The 22,543-nt window shown below is 36.5% G+C and overlaps 1 protein-coding gene across 1 annotated transcript in view; it reads left to right on the forward strand.

Moving 5' to 3' along the window:
* The window catches only part of BPTF (bromodomain PHD finger transcription factor), a 45,562-nt gene that overhangs the window by 136 nt on the left and 22,883 nt on the right, over positions 1-22,543 (forward strand). Inside the window, 13 exon segments of the mRNA XM_019621615.1 lie at positions 6-314; positions 9,510-10,241; positions 10,244-10,331; positions 14,459-14,682; positions 15,867-16,067; positions 16,529-16,717; positions 18,914-19,084; positions 19,213-19,388; positions 20,271-20,626; positions 20,886-21,017; positions 21,333-21,462; positions 21,765-21,900; positions 22,277-22,492. Of these exon segments, the coding sequence (XP_019477160.1) occupies positions 6-314; positions 9,510-10,241; positions 10,244-10,331; positions 14,459-14,682; positions 15,867-16,067; positions 16,529-16,717; positions 18,914-19,084; positions 19,213-19,388; positions 20,271-20,626; positions 20,886-21,017; positions 21,333-21,462; positions 21,765-21,900; positions 22,277-22,492 (3,060 nt within the window).

A 22,543-nucleotide genomic window follows, 5' to 3' on the forward strand; every position in this document is an offset into this window, starting at 1 on the left:
AGGAGCGGGGGGAGGAGGCGGAGGAGGCAGCTGCAACAGCCAAGGCAGGGCTGCCTCGTCCAGGAGGAGCATCAGCAAAGTGGTGTACGATGATCATGAGAGCGAAGAGGAGGAGGAGAGCATGGTGTCCGACGAGGAAGAGGAGGCAGACCCCGAGGATAACCAGGACTCTGAGGAGGAAGAGGAGGAGGAGATCATGGAGGAGGAGGACGACGACGACTCTGACTACCCCGAAGAGATGGAGGATGAAGACGATGCCAGTTATTGCACTGAGAGCAGCTTCAGGAGCCACAGCACCTACAGCAGCACCCCAGGTAGAGAGTCAGCGGGATAAATCGCACCAGCCCAGGGCAGCACACATGCTCCCTCTAGGTTTTTTAAGTCCAATCCGCATGCATTCTTCCTCCCATTCTTGTACTTAAGGGATGCCCGCAAGCACTCACAGGGGTGAGGGGTATGCAGCTTAACTCCTGGCAGCCCCACAGGTGCGGGGGACATTAGAATGTGCTTACAAACGCAGCGAGGGGAGGGAAGGAAGGAAGTACATGCTGGAACAAGGGGCGCTTTGCAAATATGCATGGAGATTCTGACTGCTGCAGATCTGCATGGTACACCAGAACGTGTTGCAAACAACGTCAGAAGTGTATGGAGCGTTCACTTACTATTTAAAAAACAAGGGAAATGGGATGCGTGCCTTGCAAAGGGGTCTTTTTGAATATATGCAGCAAAGGATGGCTTGTGCTTGCAAATGTAACTTCATGTTGAAAAGGAGCACATGCAACTTGAAGTGGCCTAAAAAAGCCCTAAGCATTGGAAATTTGTAAGTTCTCAAAATCAGAGTATAACTGGAATCAGGTTTACTGTCTTTAAGACAAAATGAGCTTTCCAAGGAGGGAAATGAGATGCATTGTTCAAAATGGAGATTGCATTGTTATAGTTTGGGGAAAAGTGCACAGGGCCTCATTGCAAGGGTGTAAACCTAGTTTTACTTAATAGGGCACAGAGATGAAAAGGTGGAGGTTGAGTCAAACGTCTGGGTTTTAAATCCTGCAGTTATTTCAAGATGTGGCAACCTTTAAAATTTGTATTTGAGTTAAAGCTTTTTAAATGTCTTTGTGATTACATTTAGTTTTTTGAAATCTCTAGTGACAGATTTGGGCTCAGTTTTTCTTTTAAGGCCTATACTTTTGGTTGTCCTTAATTAGTTCCCTAGGCATGTAGGTTTCAAGCCTCAAAAATTCTTTATCTAAACTTAAGCACTTTAAATTCATTTGAATTCGTTCCAGAACAGAGTTCAAGCTTCGAAATTTTTCCTTAAAGTCTCTGAACCAGGAGAGTAGTTAAACTTAGGCGTAACCTGGGAGTGTTTCTGAATTGGGCTACAGGATGACAAACAGTGGCCAATTTGGAAGGGGGCAGGAACAGATTGGGGTTTTTTTAATGTTGGATTTTTTTGTTTTGTTTTGTTTTAAATATAGTTTTGAGTAGTTAGTTGGGTTTTGTTTTTTTGTTTTTATTTTTAAACATGAAGTACCACTATGTGTGTCATTTAGTTTTATTTTAGGGAGTCAGTGGTATCAGCCCATTATATGACTTTATTATAGTCCTTTAAAAAACTGTGAGGACACCTAGCTATTAAAAATCTGTATCCACATACTTAAGAATTTAAATGAATTCAAATAAATACATATATTACTAAATTAGTTAAACTTAAGAGACATTTTTTAAGGTGTTAATACTGGTTTATTGGTTGCAGTTGTCCTACAGTGAAATGGATTTTTTTTGAATATGTTACCAAAGTTTGAAGTACTTTCCTCACTTTTAGTTCTTAATTTTCTGTTCAGTTTGGTGACTTATTAGCTTGTTTGGGAGGTGTTTTTGTCAGGGAAGGAATCTTTGATGATGTTAATTGTCTAGGTCAGGGAGGTGTTTTTGATGTGAACATCCAGGTTTAACGTGAGTTCTAGGGAGGATGGGTGTATTGTTTTTGAAATATACTTAAGAATTTTGGCAAATAACGAGATGCCTCAGTGTGTTTTACTGTGTGCAAGCAGAGACAGGTTGTAGGTGGTATTTAAATGCATCAGAAAACTTTTCTCTGATTTACGTGTGTATTTTTCACCTGGTCAAGATTATTTATTTCTAAAAAGTTTGTGTAAGCGTTTTCATCTTTATTTACTTTATTACTGTAGATGTATTACTTACATCTTTATTTATTCAGCTTTTTTTACGCTGTGTGGTTGATGCTTATAATGTTGATGTTGTTTAGGCTTTTACTGGTGGTTCTTCTTAGTTCAGTGTTGGCCTAATTCCTCTCCCCCCTCCTTTGCAAAGAGGAATGTACAAACTTTTCATTCCATCAGCTCAGTCTGTGTCTTGTTTCTCTTGGACAAATACCTGCATTGTGAATGTGCTACACAGTGGTGGCACTAATTGAAATCTTCATCTTATCAGAATCCAGGAAGAGACCCTAAATGTTCGAACAGTTTTAATGGTCAAGGAAAAGATCCATCAAAACCCCAAGAGTAGGGCAGGCACACAGTGATATGCCTTCAGGCTCCGGTGCTCTTTGACCCAGGTGCATGCTGAGAATTAGTCTTTAGCTCTTCAGACTTTTTTACCTTTCATATATTTATCTTCAAGTAATACAAACTGTAACATGCAGTGACAAAGTTCCTGTGGTTAACAGTGGAACTTGGTGGAGTTCCTTTGTTTTAGACAGCGCCACGGAATCATGCAGTGCCCACCAGTTCTCTTAGATGAGGTGATGTACAATTGTTCTCTGCTTATCTCCTCTGGATCACATGCAGCCTGAATTACTAACAACCAGGATGTAGTATTCAGTGCTGAGGAGTTCATTTTGTAGAGCACAGTATTGAAAAATCGTAGGAACAACCAAACTGTCCTACTAACCAAGATTTGCATTTAAATGACATTCCACTTAAATGGGTGGCAGACTTTCCACATTTTTTTCTTATTTACATTCTTAACAGTTACTTTAAAAGAACACTGTAAAAGTACAATTTCTCTAGCCAAGTAAGGGGTGATCTTTGTGCTCCACTGTGGTATTATGGTATGTCTCAAACTTGAACAATTATTACTATATTATTATAAAAGTATTTAGAGAATCACAATATTTGGAATAGTAAAAATGTCTTCAATATCATGCTTATTAATGCAATACTTAAACTTTGCGTGGCTGGATGTGTTTGATTGCTGTCTCTTGCTGGACTGGCCTTTGGTGGGGGATTTTATGTTCATGATTTTGTTATTCCTTTATCCCCAGAAGGCAGCTGTACTTTATGGACAGGTGTCCCATATATCTTCTTACTAAGCATTTTTACCATTGCCTGTTTGCTGTAACAAACCTTTAGGCTCCTCACAATTGGGTTGTTTTCCACGCGTAGTGGAATTTTAAAGAAAATCTTAACCAAGATGCTTAGAAATCCTTTTTTTTTTTTTTCCTGGAGTCTGTTTGCTTTTTTTCATTATCTAAAGCTTAGAATCTAGATTTTGGCTAAGAAAACCATCAGCCTGTCTAACGAGCTAATGCACAATGCCGAAGATGCAAGTCAAAAGATCTGTCATTTAAGATACATTAATTTCTTTAGATGGATATTGATGGGCTGTGAGCATTACAGTGATTGACTGTCGCTTTTGTTAATTAGTTATTTCACCAGAGAGCTTTGATCTTCAGAGTGAGAGAATTTAACTGGAAACCAGTTGCTACGTTTTCTGTCGGTAGTAATTTTACACTTTAACAGACTTCCTTGCTCATGAAGAGTTAAGTGGAGGCATGGAGATACAATTGTAAGATATGCAGCCTCTTGTTCGCCGTGTGAGAGGATTTGTCAGCCTCCCAAACATCTCACCTGCTCTCTACATCTGGCATGCTCTTATTTTACAATTTAGGGATTTATACTTTGATTTGCTAACTGGAGGACTGTTGTTAGTTCAGCCAGCAAGTCATGAAAGATACAGAAGGCAAGTTCAAGTCCTAGCAGAGAAATAGCATGGGTCAAATTAGTGGCTGATACTGCTGTATTACATGCAGATCTGCAATTTGTCATCAGCCATTTCTCTAAGCAATTCTGCGCAGCAGATACTATTCTCAAGGAAAGTACATCTTAAAAGATAGTGGAATCATTTGATGTACTGCAGATGAATATGGAGTTCAGTCTTTTTTATAGATCTGCAGCAAAATTTCTTGGTCAACCTTTGTGCTGCATAGAACTGGTGTAAGGTGGGTAGCTGGGGGCTTTAGTCAATTAGAGGGGCAGCTGCTAGAGCTTACTTGTGAAGTTAGTTATAGCTTATCTTGAGTGTGTCCCAGCTAAGAAATGGCCAGAATGTAAAACTGGTATAGTAGTGCTGCTTTTTTTTCTTGTTGTTTAATTTGCCTGGGTTCAAGGCATAAAAGAAGTGTGACTGAGTACTTCTCAGAATGACAATGTGGAATTCCACTGGCTGCTTGTTTTGTACTGGTTCTTTAAGTGCTAAAATGATGCTTTAGAATATAGAGATTGTTTGTTCTTGGCTGCTACTGACATTGCAGTGCTGATCCTAATGTTGAAAAATGCTCCCAAAGCATTGGTGGTGCTTGGTATGTCTCATTTTTTATGTTGCCTTAGATTTGAGTTTACCTTGTTGTTTTCCTTTTTCCAACCAAATGACTTTCAGTTAAGCGTGACTGCTGCAAAGCTATGTTCGTATTGGAGCTGTGCTTATGATAGAATTACAAATGCACCTTGTTCTGAAAGAGATCATTTGAGCCCTGAATCTTAGAAACATTCTGGTTGTTATGTCAAAAGGAAATGGAAAACTTTCACCCATCCTAAGAAAATAATTTTGATTTTTCTGTTACTGCTTTTCTTAAACAATTCTTATTTTATGTTACACTAATTCACTTTCACTGTACAGTTTTTTCCACTCTGGTGTAAGCTGAGCAAATACTTTCCCAAGAGGCTGACTTTTAATTAAGGAACCGGTTTGGGTCTTGCTGTGACAAACACGTGGCTGTATCCAGTTTGCATGCTGCTGGGAGAAAGGGAGCAAAAGTAAAAACTCACTCAAAATGTTTTCTTAGTATTTTTATCAAACATTGTAAGTTTTCTCAATGATATCCAGAAGAACTTTTGTTGCTGTGCATTCCCATTTGAAATCTGAATGATGCAGAGTAGTATATGGGTGGGAGATGTCTGATTTTGTATTCTTCTTAAAATTGAACAGAAATAAGGCTGTAGGTTTAGAAAAGTGGTCAAAAGACAAACTTTCTAGGACAAAGTAAAACATAGCAGAGAGTGTCTTCTCTGAAGACTGCTTATGCTTCCAGGACATCATGTAATTGCCAATTGGTCTTTATGTTGGGAAGTTTCTGTAGTGACTCATGCTCTGAGACACAAGTCTAACTCAGTTCTATTTTACTAAAGATGGACTTTTTATATAGGAGTAGTATGGTTTGAACTAAACTGGAATTTGAAGCCACAATTCAATCTTCCTTCTTTCTTAGGATAAGTTGAAAACCCTTTCACTTGCTGGCATAAATTCTGTGCTGTGTGCCTGTGAGGTTTTTTGTTCCATTTTTTTCCTTCTTCTGCGACAGATTTCCGGAATATGTGGAACTGCAGTCTCTGTTCTTTCCCCTGTACTCTACAGAGTTTATTCTCCCCAACTTAGCCACCAACAGAAGCTCTGTGCAGGAGCCTTGGTGCCCAAGTGCTGAGAAGTTGTGAGGAAGGGAAAGTTTTAAGAGGAATTAGAGCAGTTTTCTTTCTAACGAAGAAATACTGGAGCCAGTGTTTATTTGTAAGGTCAAAACAGTGTAGCCATTGCTCTCCCTGTTTAAACAAGACAGTGATTCTGGCAGAATATTTCCCATATAGGACCTTCATCCCCAAGTCCATTACTTGAAAAACCATTGGGCTGAAAGCTGTGTTTCCTAGCACTGTGCATCTGGAGTGAAGGGGTAGGTAACATAAGTGAGATGAGGCAAAACTGGAGTTTTTTGTCTGATTTTTGTTAGCCTACATGTGTATGGCAATCAGCATACAATTGAAGTGCAAAAAATTCCACCTTTAATCACAATATAACCTTTATGTTTTGGATCTTGATGCAAATGATTCATTCAAATACTGTTTTAAAACTGGCTACATAAAGAAGATTCGTTAAAGATGGAGAAAGTTTTGTTGTTTTTTCTTAAGGTTCCACATTCTCCAATGTTAAAGTATAGTAGGTCTGAGGGGTGCAGGCTTTCATTCTGTAAATGGAGACAAGTTTTTTGTTCCTTTTCAATTCCTGTTTGTTTCTAAATTTCAAAAAGTCAACATTTAAACCAATGAAGTTGAATAGACTGAATAGATTTCACCAGTTCAGCAACTTCAGTTTGTTTCAAATACCATGAGTGTATTTTCCTTGAATATTTGTAATATAAATTATTTTAATAGATTATGGTAAGTGTAGACTATAATTATTAATATCTATAATTAAATGTGCCATGCGAGTAAAATTGTTTACTCTTTAATCTTAATTACAGGCAGCTCCTCAACTAGAGAATTCCAAATAGGGAGAGGCAACTACTGCAGACTGCTTCATCACTTTTGGAGACGACTAGAGAAGGAATGTGATTTAAAAGAAGTATATGTTAGATAAATGTGTAATGCTGGGACACTCAAGGTGCTCTGGATGCTGTTAATAATCCAGTCATGGCAGCAGGAGGCTATTGGCAGATCAGTTTATCCTTCACAATAAAGCTGTGGAATTTGAATGGAACAGAAGCGGCCGTATTCTGTCTTTGTTCTGTCTCCAACTTGAATGTGGTAGGGTGTGTGATTTTGCAGTATGGAGTGGGAATGTTGAGTGATATGGCGTAGCAACTGTGCTGTATGCCATGGGGCATAATGCCAAATTCACAAATGAGGTACTCATTTTCTAGTGCACTCTTTTTCCCTATTGTTTAACCTATTAGATACTATAATGACTTCTGAAATGTCTGTGCTGTGTGCCAATGCAAACATGATAGTGTGTAGGATGTTTCATATAGGAGATGGAGATTGGTGTGAATAATACAGTCAGCTGACTACACCGTGCTTGCACAAAAGTACAATACTTTATTATGGTATTTAGTGATGTACTTTGAGTCCTGATAACATTTGTTCCATAGCTCTACCCGAACCACCGTGCTTCCTTTTCAAAAGGAAGCGTTAGAAAACGATTTAAGAATGTTTTCGTAAAACATTAGGAATGCCTTACTTTAAGGTTCCTTTTTTGCTGTTTCTTTTGTCTGATGTAACATAAATATATCAGGTTTTACTCCTGGTGAAAGAGACTAAAAGGACTGGTTAGTCTGCTTTTCAATGAAGGATGTGTAAGAAGGAATTGTAATTTCGTTCTTGGAGTAGAAGATCTCAGAGAATGAGAGGACAAGCAGTAGCTTCTTTCAGCAGTGTTCATTTGTTGTAGTTTGTCTTTACCTGGAACTGTCGTCCTTGGTGGGCTTTTGCGTCTTTTGTTGTTGATTCTGATTCATGTGGGCAAATCAAGGCCATCGTTCTTTCTGCTTGCTTTCTTCAAGGGCTGGCTCATTTATTCCTTTACTGTGTGAGAGGCCAAGTATTTTTCTGCTAAAATTGCAGACACTTGAAGAATCCTAGTATAAGTTCTGCCAGCTTTTTGTGGCATGTGGGCTTTAAGGTGATCATCAATGATTCTGGAATGTCTGTGGTGCCTTACGTGACCTCTTACTAGGTCTGGACTTACACCATCCTGCAATAGTGAAGAAGTTCCAGGACTTAATATAATGTCATCTGTGAATGTGTGTTGTGTTTTGGAGGCTTTTAATTAAAGGGGCGTTGTTTTGTACATATACAGCCAGGAGAACTTGGGCTTAACCTGGACATGTCTTGCTATAGGAATGCTTGCCTTCTGCCTGCTTGTGAAATTCTTATGTTTTTGTGTGTTTGCTATGGTCAAACACTTTCCATCGATGTGTGCAGCAGCAAACCGAAAGGCAGTCACACAAACACACTTTCATTTTCTGCAGAACTCAAACTGTACTAAACCTAGAAATGTATTTTTATAGGCAGGTGATGTTGACCCATTGCTTCTGTAATGGAAACATCTGGCCTCTCGTTTTCTGAAACATTGTTTTGCAGTGTCTAGCTTGTAGCTAAGATTCCATTCCCACCTTTGAAGTTGGAAAGGGAAAGCTGTGTTGGTGTTGTCTGCCTGTACTTGCTCAATTACTGATTTTCTTCTGGAATCATTTCACAAATTCTTTTGTACATCTTTTTATTTATAAAATATGTACACATTGTTTCTTAAAGGCAGCTTTTCTGTGTTTTTTTTTCCCCCCAATCCATTGTATTTTTCTTAATAGTATTTTCAAATTCACTGAGATCTGTATTTCAATATTTATGTGCTGTAGTTTATCTTCTCATTCTCTGCCACCCTATCTCATTAGATTCATTTCCTATCATTATGGAGGAAGTGTGGGAGGAAGTCGAGTGGGTTGAACAAATGCCAGGGAGCACTATTACTATAACTTATTGATAAATTAGAAATGTAGTTGTTTCCCTAGGTCACTGTATATTTACCAGAGGGCCTGAAACCATTTTTAATCTCCATTCTTGATTTTTAAACCAAGATGGTGATTTAAGAGTTAGTTTGAGATTGTCCAAACTTCATTAAGTATAAAAAAGTAAAAATGTGGTTCATCCTAATACTTCAGCTGGTAGCTGTGAAAAAAGTTGTGTGTATTTGGATACTTCATTATTTTGATTGAATATTTCATATTTCTTTTAACACCATATCCAGATACTTTCCTCTTGTGTTTTTCCCTTCTGCTGGGTGTTTAGGATAGTGGAAGTAAAGACAGGAAAGTGTGGCATCTCATCTAATACAGCATATTCATACATGTCTCATTTGACTTATTTCTGGCTTGTTGGCTCTCAGTCGGAAAGTTCTAGTAGGACAACAGCAGATAAAGGGATTTTGGTTCTCTTTTGTGTTTTAATTCAGTTGAAATTGATGTCCTGAGACATCTGCTTGAAATAATGTTTCCTATATGCTACAATAGGAAAACAGTTTGCAATGTTTTAATACAAAGTAGCTGAAGCTTGATTCTTCAAGAATGTTCCTAGGAGGAATGATTAGCCAGTATTTCTGAATAAAAATGAGAATTTCCAATTTAATATTCTGTCTGAGGGAAATGTTGGTCTTTTTAAATAACTTGAATTATTGAAATTCTATATGTCATTTTAAAGATTAATAGACAAATCTTGCGTGGGAAATACAACAGCTGTGATTAAAAATAAAATATACATATCTGAAATTCTGCTTTATATTTGTAGTTAAGCGATACTCACCTAATAATATTATTTAAGTAGCTGTGAAGACATGAGTTCTTAACTTGCAGTAGTTTGGAAAGATATTTTAGCACAGTCATTGATGACAGATACTTTAACATGTTGATTTGGAAATGGCAAACTTCTTACTGTTGTTTTTATTTCCAGGTAGGAGACGACAAAGAGTGCATCGTCCTCGTTCTCCAATATTGGAAGAAAAGGATATCCCACCTTTGGAGTTTCCTAAATCCTCAGAGGACTTAATGGTGCCTAGTGAGCACATCATGAATGTGATTGCCATCTATGAGGTACTAAGGAACTTTGGCACTGTTTTACGCCTTTCTCCTTTTCGTTTTGAGGACTTCTGTGCTGCTCTGGTAAGTCAAGAGCAGTGCACACTTATGGCAGAGATGCATATTGTGCTTTTAAAAGCAGTTTTACGTGAAGAAGACACTTCAAATACTACCTTTGGACCTGCTGACCTCAAAGATAGCGTTAATTCCACTTTGTATTTCATAGATGGAATGACGTGGCCTGAGGTTCTGCGAGTATATTGTGAGAGTGACAAGGAATACCATCATGTTCTTCCTTATCAAGAGACAGAGGACTATCCTTATGGACCGGTAGAGAATAAAATCAAGGTTCTGCAGTTCTTAGTGGATCAGTTTCTTACAACAAACATTGCACGTGAAGAGTTAATGTCAGAAGGTGTTATTCAATATGACGATCATTGTAGGGTTTGTCACAAACTTGGGGATTTGCTTTGCTGTGAAACTTGTTCGGCTGTGTACCATTTAGAGTGTGTGAAACCACCACTTGAGGAGGTACCAGAAGATGAGTGGCAGTGTGAAGTCTGCGTGGCACATAAGGTGCCTGGAGTAACTGACTGCGTCGCTGAAATCCAAAAAATAAACCGTACATCCGACATGAACCTATTGGGTATGACAGGCACAGGCGAAAATACTGGTTCCTGAACAGAAGAATCATTATGTAAGTAAAGTAAACACGTAGTGCATTCTAAAAAATAATATTGAATTGAATGTGTATTTACAACGTTATCCTGTAAGGCACTATTGCTATCTTATATTTATTCTTTAGTTAGATAGGACTTTACTTACTTTTTAACTTGATCTCTCTAAAGAGAATATAATTATTCCATAATTTTTCTCCAAAACAAATATTCTCAAATTATATTTAAAAAGGGGAGGAAAGCAGGGACTAAGGCTTAATTTAAACATACCTAAAATGCATAAATGTGAGGAAAAGAAACCAAACTTTTACAGAAAACTGGAGTTCCCATTAACTTGCTGAAGTACTGCTTAAATGCCTTTGTGATCACACGATGCATAGGAGACTGGTTTTGGTGCACTGTCACCTGCCTGGAGAGTATTTCAATTTGCTGAACTGTGCTCCCCAGCAGTGATTATTTTTATTCTATTCTCCCACATTTGCGATTGAGATCTAAGAAGTTTTCATACTAAAATAAACATCATAGTACCCCTTAGTTTAAATGGATTAAAAAATTTCAAAGCCTGAGTTGGTGTAAAAAGACTGCATGAGGATTTTCTTGTAGTTCATCTGTTGCTTGCTTTCAAATTGATGTTTTTATACTTCCAAAGATAGCAATGAGAAACCCTATAGCCAAACTGTAGTGTTTCAGAAAATGGTTTCTTTAAATAGTGTTGTCCCACTTGTACCTTCACAGTTCTGCAAAAATCCTTAGGGTTCCCCTGCAGTGAAATGTCTTGTAGTCTTTCATTCTGATGATGTCAGCTTCTGCTGTGATTTCAGGGTGAGGTAATTAACCCATGAAAAATGAGCAGATCGTTTCTTTTAATTTTTTTCTTTCTGTTTTCTGTTTCAGTACAGCAAATAGTACAAAATCGACATATGTTTTATCCCTAACTAAAACTGGTAGTTTGCCCGTGTGTTGTCTCTCCAGTTTTCAGGCATCTTTCCTTTGAGAAAGGGCTGGAGGTAAAGGAGGTAGAAATTGTTGTGAAGAATTCATATTCCAAGCAATTTTCCCAACGAATGTTAATTTTTGCTTGCTTTGATACAAAGTTTATACAGTATTAACATAACCTTTCTTGAGTCAAAATGTTAGGAGGCACCAGTACTAAATAGAATACAGAATTTGAATATGCATTGAGAATGTGAATGTGTTGTGTATTTGCATAGCTACAGAAACAAGTATCACAGATTTACTGCAGTTAAGTTTCCTTCGTGTGTGGGTAGCTCTTCCAGTTTTGGGCTAAAGCATTCCACTGATGCAAATGCACTTGAGTTGTCTTTCTGAGAAGCCATTAGGGTTTGTTTGCATTTTGCTGTGTTTCTGGGAAAACTTTTGTAAGACTGTAACTAAACTAATGTATGTAGCTGTGCTGCTTCTGAACTGAGGTTAGTTTTTGTGTCTCATTCCTGGATGGTTTCTGTGAGTCAGTGTGGGTCTGGAAGCAGTAGTGTAACTGATTGATCAGTAAGGGTGTGCTCCATCTCCTTTTGTTCCATGTAGTGGGAAGTTGCTTTCATTGCATGGAAATTTATTTAGACTCTTTTCTTGTCTTGCTTAAACGCTACTCAGTTGCGTTTGTTTGTCCTGTTGGTTGAATTTTCTAAACCCAAAACAATCTTTTTGGTTTTTGGTTTGTGTTTTTTTTTGTTGTTCATTTGTTTGTTTTGAGGTGAAAATCTAGTAAAAACTAAATATTTCGAGTGTAAAACCTTAGTGAGATTTTGCAAATATAATGGAAGTATTTTTCTCTTCCAAAGGGCAAGGAAGAAAGAGTCTTTTCTGGTAACCACAAAAAGTAAAATAGGAGGAAGATGACAGATGAAGGACAATCTCTCTTCTCTGGCCATGGTTTTTGTAATTTCCTTTCAAACTTGCAAGGAAAACCTTACTGTAGAGATGGGTTTGTCTTAATGCTCTACTGCACTGCAAAATGATTTTATTCTGCTCACCACTATAGATTTGAGAACTAACAGAAGTAGTGATAAGTCAGATTTTATTAATGGAAGTTTTGTATCTTACTTGGTGTTTATTTAACAAGAAAACACATCACTAATTCATTGGATATCAAAAAGGATGGGAACTATAAACAATACAGGAAAAGGAAAATTGCTATTGGAATTTCTATTTTCCTGATTTTCAGCTAGTAATAAAATGTTTCAAAACATCAATGAAAAATTTGTGACGTTTACCGCAATCAGAGTAAATGCAGTTCATCCATTACTTCCTAACTTTCTTTTACATTCTCATCTAGGTTACCTAAGTTGAGGTTTTCTATCCTTCCTGTTGCAATTAGATGCCTTCTGCTGTAACTGTACCTGTGTGTGCTTCCAAAACAAATTGTTTCAGAAGTATGTGGCTTGGATTAGAAACTTTTCAAATCCTGCTGATGGAATCAGAGTAACAAACAGCCACAGAGACATCCTGGTAGCCCTGTGATGCCCTTCAGCATGATGTGGGATGTACAAAACTGACTACTACACTATTCATGAAACTGAGGTGTAATTTAAGTTACTTGTAATGTGCCTCGTAACTTTAAGATAAAGCCACTTCATAATGAAACAGAAGCATTAACTATATAACAAAATTGTAGCTTTAGTTCACATAGGTATTAATCCTGTACTGTCAGTTTTAATGTCCTGTAGATTTAATAACCATGCTGCATAGCAAAAGCAACCATTTTGCATGTGCAAGCATGCTTTATGCTTTAGAAAACTGAAAGAGGATTTGAAGGATAATGCCAAATGTTAAAACTTGAGATCCATGGAATGATATTATTGTATCAATTTCTAAAAAAGCATTTTTTAGCAGTGTTTAGCAGTGTGATCCAATATACCAAAGGATGCAAACAGTTCTAAAAACAATTGTGTAAATACTGGTATGAAATCTGCCTGGGAGTTAGAGAACCGAAATCCGTAATTCTTGCCTTTATTTTTTTTTTGTTCTTCCCGGAGGATTTTGTTAGGATGTTACTTCCTGCCCTTCTCCCTTTTCTGATAGTTCTAAGTGTTACCAATCCATCACGTTGCTGTTTTTCCCCACTTGCTGAAGAGTCAGTCCTGGCACAGTGTCCATCCTTCCATCTTCTTTTTATTCATAGCCTATCTCTCAGGTTTCTGCAGATCATTGTAGTATTCCTTTAACCAATTCAAGAAGGTATTCGAAGAAAGCTTGAATCTTTTATTAGTTATTTTAAATCAACTAATTTTACCTAAACAGATTGCATTGAATGTTTTCTGTGTTATTGCTCTGACTGTTAGTGAGTCAGTATGAGCACCTGGGGGCTTCCACTAGCTCACACCTGAGCCTTGAAAAGAGATCTGACCAAAGACAAGTTTCATCTTTGTACGGAACAGCCAGCTTGTGCCCTTGGATGTTCTGTTTGTGCATTGTCAAGAGACAGCTCTAATTCTTAAACTTGTTGCTAAAGTGATGGTAGCCTTTAATTCAAGAGAACTTCTGTGCTCAAAGCCCTCTATAAATGAGGAAGGGATATAAAATACTCATGCATGACCTCATGGATCATTTCTAGAATGTTAATTTCAGCATTTCTTGAATGGATGAGATGTGTGGATGTTGTGGGTGTTTTCTGTAGAATGCTTTCTCTTTGTGCTCTGGTGCCTCTGGGTTTTATTGGCTTGCAATACAACGTATTTTTACTGGTACTGAAAGCTTGTTCTTGAAATACATAGTGAAACTGAAGATAACAGCTAATACTGTTTCGGTCTAATAGAACTTTGTGACACTAGACTAGGAAGAAGGGACTCTTAAGAGTAGTGTGAAAGCTGTACAGATGTTAATATAGAATATTTTATGAATGTAAAACTCTACCCTTCAGATTTCCTGAATTTGGAGTCAGATGCACAACTTGTTATGGATTCTGGAGACGTACATTCTTTCATTGTACATTCTTTGGGACTTAGTAGATTGCTAGTTACAATGATATTAAATATAATGAGAATGAAACAAGTGATTAATATTGGTTTATTTGCATTCAGATATTGACATTTAATATTTCTCTTCAAAAAAAAGAAAGTAGGGTGATAATCATTTTTGTCATCTCTCCAGATATTTTAATATTATTATTTTTAAAACACTCTTGTAGAGAGGAAGATTCAGAAAGTGAGAAAGATAAGAAAGTCTGGTACTATAGCACAAAGATTCAGCTGGCAGAGTTAATTGAATGCCTAGACAAAGATTACTGGGAAGCTGACCTATGCAAAACTCTGGAAGAAATGCGTGAAGAAGTTCATCGGCACATGGATGTAACAGAAGACCTTACTAACAAAGCCAGGGGCACCAACAAGTCTTTCCTTTCTGCAGCGAATGGTAAGCATATTCTGTCTAATGGGAATAAATATTGCACTTTGAATCAAATTCTAGCTTATACTTATTTTATTGTAAAATGTTTATTGAGCCAAACTGATAATACCAGTTCTTTTCAATGTGTTATTAAAATTCTTGTATTCAAAAAACCAGTCCATTTCTGAATTTACAGGGAGAAAAAGATTTTTACATCAACTTGTCAGAACTTTTTTGGTTCAATGTCCTTTTTTTTTTTTTAACAGTTTAACTGTTGTTTATATCTGATAGCTTGTTTGCATCAAACTGCATGTCCTCATGTCCTTCGTTCTGATTTAGCATGGATTTTGAACATTCATTTTACAGTGAAAGTGACTGACCTAAAGGAAGTGTTCTGTAGCAAAATGTTAAGTATTTTCTTAGCTGGATTTGTTTGGGAAGTGTACAACTAAATGAATGAATATATTCAGGCAGGAAATTATTTTACATTCTCCTCTATAAATGTATCATTAATGCTTGAAGCTAGGTCTGTACTTGCATTAATATTGTTCCTGCTAGCCACAGTTGGATTGTGAGTAAAGAGCTTTGGAGAACCACTGTGCAGGTGTACCAGCATGGCTGTGTAGTGATGACTTAGGCCTTTGTATCGTGTGTTCCAGGATGTCCTGAATAATTCAAATTTCTGATTTGCTTAGGGGGTACCAGATTGTGATCACTTCGTGTGTTGGAGCTGGGCTGACAATTATTTATTAATTTACTGTTATTCTCTCTTGCTCACTCAATCTCTGTCTTCATAAACATTTATCAACTCAATAGGAGTTGGAGTAGTAGAAATCTTCAAGCTCAAATATTTGCTCCAATATTATATATGAAGGAATGCTGTCTCCCTTGCAGTTCCCTGCTAGAGGTTAGTTAATGTGCCTTGAAACAATGAATACCTGTGTAAACCTGTGGAGGCTCTGGGGGAGGCCATGAAAGTTTGATATTCTGCTTTAAAAATGGATTTGTCATCACTATATAAATGCATAATTTGAGAAATCGATCATTATTAGACCTTCAGAATTGTTTCTTCTAAGAAAGAAAATGTGATAAAAGTTGGATGTTGCTTTTTGTCCATAAATGAAAGGAAACTATCTATGCCATGCTCTTTTCTGCTCATAAGCTCTGCAGGTGCTGCTTAGCGTGTATTGATGACATGCATTTTATTGTAGATGAAATTTTGGATGCTATCAGAGCAAGAAGAGGAGAGGTAGAGGAAGACAGAAACACACCAGCAGACGAGGCAGAAAAAGCCAAAAGTGATGCTGAGAATGACCAGACAGATGGTGAGAAAGGCAAGAAAGAATCTGGAGATCAAGATAAGACTGAGGACACATCCACTGAGCAAGCTATGGAAAAAGTGAAAAATGAAGGTAAAGGAACCATGATTGTGCTTTAACAACTACAGTTATGTAAAGAGATGGTTTAGTTAAGGTCCTCACATTTCCCAAGCTAGTGTGTTGTCTGATTCTTTATTTTTAAGCAATATTTGTTGATTTATTTGTGGTTGTATATTATAATTATTTCTTTTATTAAGTAATTTCACGATACTTTAGCTTGAGGCACAGGTGGCATTGAAAGAATGTGATCAACATCTGTAGTAAGCAGTATTTCAGCATTTTTTTAACATTGTTTTCCTCATCTGAACTAAGTAGTTTCAGGCAAGACTTTCCAATAGCAGGAGACAGAAGGGGGGAGGACGGGAATAAGAAATCTCAACAACGTGAAATAGTTGGACAGAATTAATAAAGCTGCTTTCTGTGAGTGACCCCAAATGACAACCTAAGACATACTAAAGAATATCCCTAAAGTTTTGTTGTGCATTTTACTATAGAGGCAACAGTCATTGGGGATAAAAGTAACTCTCTGACATCGAGCACTGACGACAACAACACAAATCCTTCTGCAGGAGAGAATAGTTGCTCTGAAGGGAAGAACGCAATGGGGTGTCATTCAGAAACCCCTGATAGCAACAACGTGGCAGAGAAGAAGGTGGCATCAGAGCTCCATCAGGAACTCTCAGGTACAGAAGGCACTATTACTGATGCCTCTGTAATTTGGGTAATCTGTTCAGTTTTTCTATCTGGTTTGTCCACTAAAACCATTCACAGCGTATATCACTCATGCTGTTTGCTTGCAGTGCCATCCTTTACTGCTACGTTGTCATTAACATTTCAAAGTTAATTTTCTTGCAATCAGTGCTGGAAATTTGTGGTCCTCCATGACATTAGCGTTTGTTTCCATGCCTTCCAAAGATGACTATGGCTAAGCTTTTTATGTTCTATTTTCTTTATATTTTGTTTTTGCACAGTGATCCATAATGGTTGTTAGTATCCTATCAAAGTTTATTTCAAGTTCTAATTTGCTAATAGCTCTTATTATTTTAACCTCTCATTTACTATATCAATTACTAATAAAATAATTTCATTCACATGAGTAAACTGTTGCACTGAGATTTCAGGATAAAAATTGTCATGATTGACGGGAATTCTAAACAGATTTAAGACTTACATGCACAGAAGCTTCTGTATTTTAGATGTGTCAATGTTTGTCAATAGTCGTAAAGTAATAACATTGTGTTTAGAAAAGAGCTTTAGATTTAGTAACAAACACAATTTGATCACAATTTGTAATGTGAGTTATCAGAGTATTCTTTTAGAGTGATATTCTCTTAAACTTACTGTGTAACTAGAAGTTACTCTAAGCAACTTTAATGTATTTTCAGTTGCTATAAATAAAGAAATACTGAAATGTGTAATGTAGACAGTTTGTTTGAAATAGTGTAGTAGTAAACATTTTCTCTCCATCTGAAATATTTGCAATCTGTACCCAAGTGAATAACTCTTGAACTTCTTCATATGAATACATCTCAACTTTGTAACAAACTGCTTCCTTTTAAAAAAATTATATTGAGATACCTTCATAGAAATACATTTCTTCTTCCAGCTGCTGGCTGCTATTTCTAAATTAGTGAGCTTTGTCTTTAGGAAAGTGTGGATGAAAAGTTTTTCCTGCAGTCTATTTACTATATTTATAATGATGCGTGTGTTCCTATTAGGAAGTTTCAGTTTGAGACCATTATTTCAGAGAGAGGAGGGATACTGAACTGTTGTCAGTAAAGCAGCCAGCCTTAAAGACAAGAAAATAAGATTAAAATGAAAAACCTAAACAAAACTATGTCAGAGTCATTGCTAAATGTAATGTGGGTCTTTTGAGTCTAGTTTGGATGTTTCTTCTCTCTTTCAAACAGCAAGCACAAAATTATTCCATTTTTCCCATACTAAGAGGGAAATGGGTCAAATAATGTCAGCTACCCATGTGGCAGTGCCAGAAATCAAGATGTGTTTGGGTTAGGGCTCTTCCAAGAATCTAAGAATATTTATCTTAAGACCTTTTTGCTTGCTGTGAATGTTTCACAGATGGAAGGTTTTGGTCTGTTGTCTTCTTAATGGGATCCCTGATCTTTTGAAAGGGTTCCAGAAATAGAGAAATCTTGTTGTTTTTTGACCCAGTGTTGTAGAGACAAGAGAAGTGGCAGTTATGTGTGCAGCTCCAGAGAGATGGTAGCAAGGACAACTGAGGACTGAGAACTCATTACTCTTACGGAGCTTGAAGCAATTTGTAGATGCACCAGATTGTAAGAGAGAAGCTGATATTTTAAGTTTGTAGAAGAGAAGATAAAGTGGTACCAATGGAATTGAAATTGATGGGACTCCTCGGAATCAATGCGCTGAAGAAGAGGAGATGATCAAGGATAGGATTGAAAATGGGAAGGGAACTGAGAATGTCATCCTTTGTTAAAGCGTGATATGATCAAAAGAGAGACTCATGGAAGCTTCAGACCAAATTTCATTAAATCTACATTCTAAAAGCAAACCAAAATCTCAGTGAAGGGTTCAGTGTATGTGCATATAGAGAAAAAAACAAAACAATTTTAATTTCAAATAATAAATACACGAAGTAATATGTTTTACGTTTCAGTTTTAGAAAGCTTAAGGTTTAATTCAGAGCTATAGAAACCACTTGAAACAGAACAACATCAACAAAAACTTCCAGGGATTCAGTGCTCTGGAGGAAAATAATATCTTACGGGTGTTTCTTTGCAGTCCAGCAAAAGATGTTCATCATTTTGAATTTTTCAATTTAAAAAAAAAACCTAGAAAAAATTGCATTGATTCAATGTAAGAGGAAAACTAAAAATCAAGTTCTTCTTTTGTAGAAGAAACTGGTCAGATGATCCCTAGCAACAGCAGTGCGTCTGCTGCAGCTCCACAGACAGATGTTGAAAACAGCAACAGTAGTGAGCTCAGCTCTGGGCAGAATGACTCCATTAAGATGCCTGATGATGCTGAAAATGCAGAGGGGGGATCGCAGACTTCAGAGGACATAGGTAAAAAAAATTAAAAAGGAAAACTTTCTATATATTTTCATGTTATTTGTCTTTTATTTTTACTTCCATACATCAACAGAAAACTTTCAGCTTTTAAGTTCGTTTTAAAAGCCTTTTTTCTTGGACAGGAGAGAAAGCTAATGGTGAAAGAAGTGATTCTCCAGGCGCTGGAAAAGGGACGCCAGGTTCAACACGAATGCTCACAAGATTACGAAATCCAGATAGCAAGTTGTGCCAGATGAAAAGCCAGCAGGTTGCTGCTGCAGCGCATGAAGCAAATAAGATACATAAAGAAAACAGAGAGGTTTGTGCACTCTTGGAAAATTCAGGAGGGAAGGAAAACTGTTTCAGAAAACTGGTGTGTTTTATGTTTTTTTAATTCAAAAAAAAAAGTGATTTTGAAGATACTTTTAGAAGGAAAGTTCTAATAACCACACATTGTGTCACAGGAAGCTTTTTTTTCTCCTTTTTGTTTGCTCTTGCAGTATAAGTTGCTATCTGTACTGTGGTGTAACAGTGACCCAGTGCACGTACTTGATTTTAAAGTGCTGGTCACAAGCTATGGAATTGTTTATTATACGGCCAGTAGTAAGTTATATACATTTTCTCTCACTTCTGTCTTCAAATTTCTTAGAACTGCTATGCCAAAACTGTAACTTATTAGTGGCTTGTGTTTGGTTGTTGTTTGAGTAGCTAGGTAATAACCAGGTTTTCAATTCATAAAAATTCTGTACTGGCAGATTATGTTCACGTAAAAATAGTAGCACTCCTTGGTGCAGACTGAAGTGAAAGCTCTCAGATTTGGAACTCCATTATGAGGAGTTATCCATGTCATGTTTTCAAGTCAAAAATATTTGCTTGGGTACATATGATTTCTGTGATTTACTCTGAAGGTGTTTCACAGAATAGTTCAGTTAAGCTATTCTCCCAGAGCCATCAGTAGACATAATTCAGAGCAGCAAAACAGGTTCCTGCTTGACTTGCTGAAGAGGTTTTTTTTTTTTTTCTTTCCAAGTGTTGCTTTCGAGAATATTGTAGTTCTCTGTGCAGTGAGTGCAAATACATGATAAACAGTTACTTGCTTTTACAAATTAATGCTGGGTATCTTTATTAATTTATATATAGGCAATTGAAGCCTTATAACAATTAAATTGTAACCTTTTAAAATCATTCTTTCTTGAACTAGGTTCTGGTGGTCAACTCTCAAGGTGAAGTCTCCCGAATGAACACAAAGAGGGAAATTGTGATGAAAGGAAATATCAACAATTATTTCAAATTAGGCCAAGAGGGGAAATACCGTGTTTATCATAATCAGTATGCCACTAATTCCTTTGCATTGAATAAGCACCAACACAGAGAAGACCATGACAAGAGACGACATCTCTCTCATAAATTCTGTCTAACTACTGCTGGAGAGTTCAAATGGAATGGGTCTGTACATGGGTCCAAGGTTCTTACCATATCCACTTTAAGGCTAACTATTATTCAGCTAGAAAACAATATCCCGGCATCGTTCCTTCACCCTAACTGGGCTTCTCACAGGTAAAGATATGTTGTCTTGTGTTTTTGCTAATAGTATGAATGGGCAATAGCCTTTATTTTATCAAGTTGGTGATTTTCAAGGACCAAGCTTCAGTATATTGAAATATAATAAGTTTGAGTCTTGTGATGAATGACTGAAGATTGCACATTTGAGTTAAATATTAAAATATAGGAGGCTTTATCCTATTATGTTCATCGACTTATCATGCTGTATCATTATATGTATATGTTTCATGTTTTTATCTTGTCTCCAATTTAGGTCTAACTGGATTAAGGCTGTTCAGATGTGCAGCAAACCAAGAGAATTTGCACTAGCTCTGGCTATATTGGAATGCGCAATTAAGCCTGTTGTCATGTTGCCAATCTGGCGGGAATCCTTGGGGCATACTAGGTAAAAAATAAAGAAAAAATATATGTACACTTTCAAACTTTGTATTTCTAGAGGAACTAGTAATTATTAATTACTGCATCTGTGTCTACTCTTAGACACAGCTGCAGACAACTATGTCTGCATTATTGGAATAAGCAAAAAAGTAGTGTTCCTGTTGCAATTAATGCATATAACCTGATATTAGCCTTTCCTCTTAACTTCAGATATTTTAAATTATTGAAATGGGTGGTATAGACAGTTGTTTGATTTACTGTATTTGTTTGTAAGATCCTGTACTTAAGTATATTTAAATTTGCCTAAACCTATACGTACTAGATTACGCAGAATGACTGCAATAGAAAGGGAAGAAAAGGAGAAAGTGAAAAAAAAAGAGAGAAAACAAGAAGAAGAAGAAACAATGCAGCAAGCTACATGGGTGAAATATACATTCCCTGTTAAACATCAGGTAAGGTTTTATTTTGCATGAAGGACATGCAAAATACAGAAACTATCGATGTCTAACTTTTTTTCTATTTTCTTTGAAGTCTTAAAATATTAACTGATTAATTGATTCAATTACCAGCAGACACATCTTGAAATTTAGCTTGTATGTTATTTCACAAATACACTTCAGTTTGCTTCAAAAATTCTGTAAATTAGAAAGTTAAAAATTTTAACTTAAGACGCCTTAGGTTTTTAAATGAATGCATACATTAGCAGTGCAGCAAAAAGCATGATTAAAATTAATATGTTTAAAATATTCATCAGGTTTGGAAACAAAAAGGAGAGGAGTATAGAGTAACAGGATATGGTGGCTGGAGCTGGATCAGTAAAACACACGTCCATAGGTTTATGCCCAAATTGCCTGGAAATACCAATGCAAATTACAGAAAGTTGCTGCCAAGTAAGTGTCTGCATTAATTAGAATTTTTTTGTTAATTTTTTACGTATTCCCTTTTGTTACTTATTTATATAATTTGTGTTAATTATAAAATTGATAGTTTATAGTCATTGTTAATATACTCAGTTCTCATGGATATTTTTTAGCTACCTTAAATTTCTACAAGTATGAAGTTCTGTGGTATTGGTAGATTATGTAAATTAAAGACTGAGGAAAATACATAGCAAAATCACAAGCAAAAAGAGACATCTAATACATGGGTGCATATATGTATCTCTTTTTTTCTGCATTGACAGATGTGTGAATAGGCATTAAAATGTAGCAGATTATTAAAAAAATAAGCCCTTTGAGTAATTGAAACCATTTAATCTGTTAACAGCAAAGAACGAAGATGAAAAATGCAATTTGGATAAAAGAAAAGGTCCAATAAAGGTAAAAACAGAGAAAGATAGAATGAAGGATTCTCATGATCTTCAAGCAAAGGACAAAGGCAACGTGTCAGAAGCAGCGGAGAACGTACAAGTGAAGGAAGAAAAGTCACATGAAGAAAAAGTTGATACAAATTCTGAAAACTTAGGTCATGCAAAAGACAAAGGTGATATACATAAATCATTGTAAAACTAGCTATTCATTGCAATACTCTGTA

The sequence above is a fragment of the Meleagris gallopavo genome, chromosome 20 (genome assembly GCF_000146605.3).
Source record: "Meleagris gallopavo isolate NT-WF06-2002-E0010 breed Aviagen turkey brand Nicholas breeding stock chromosome 20, Turkey_5.1, whole genome shotgun sequence".
In the NCBI taxonomy this organism is placed as follows: Eukaryota; Metazoa; Chordata; class Aves; order Galliformes; family Phasianidae; genus Meleagris; species Meleagris gallopavo.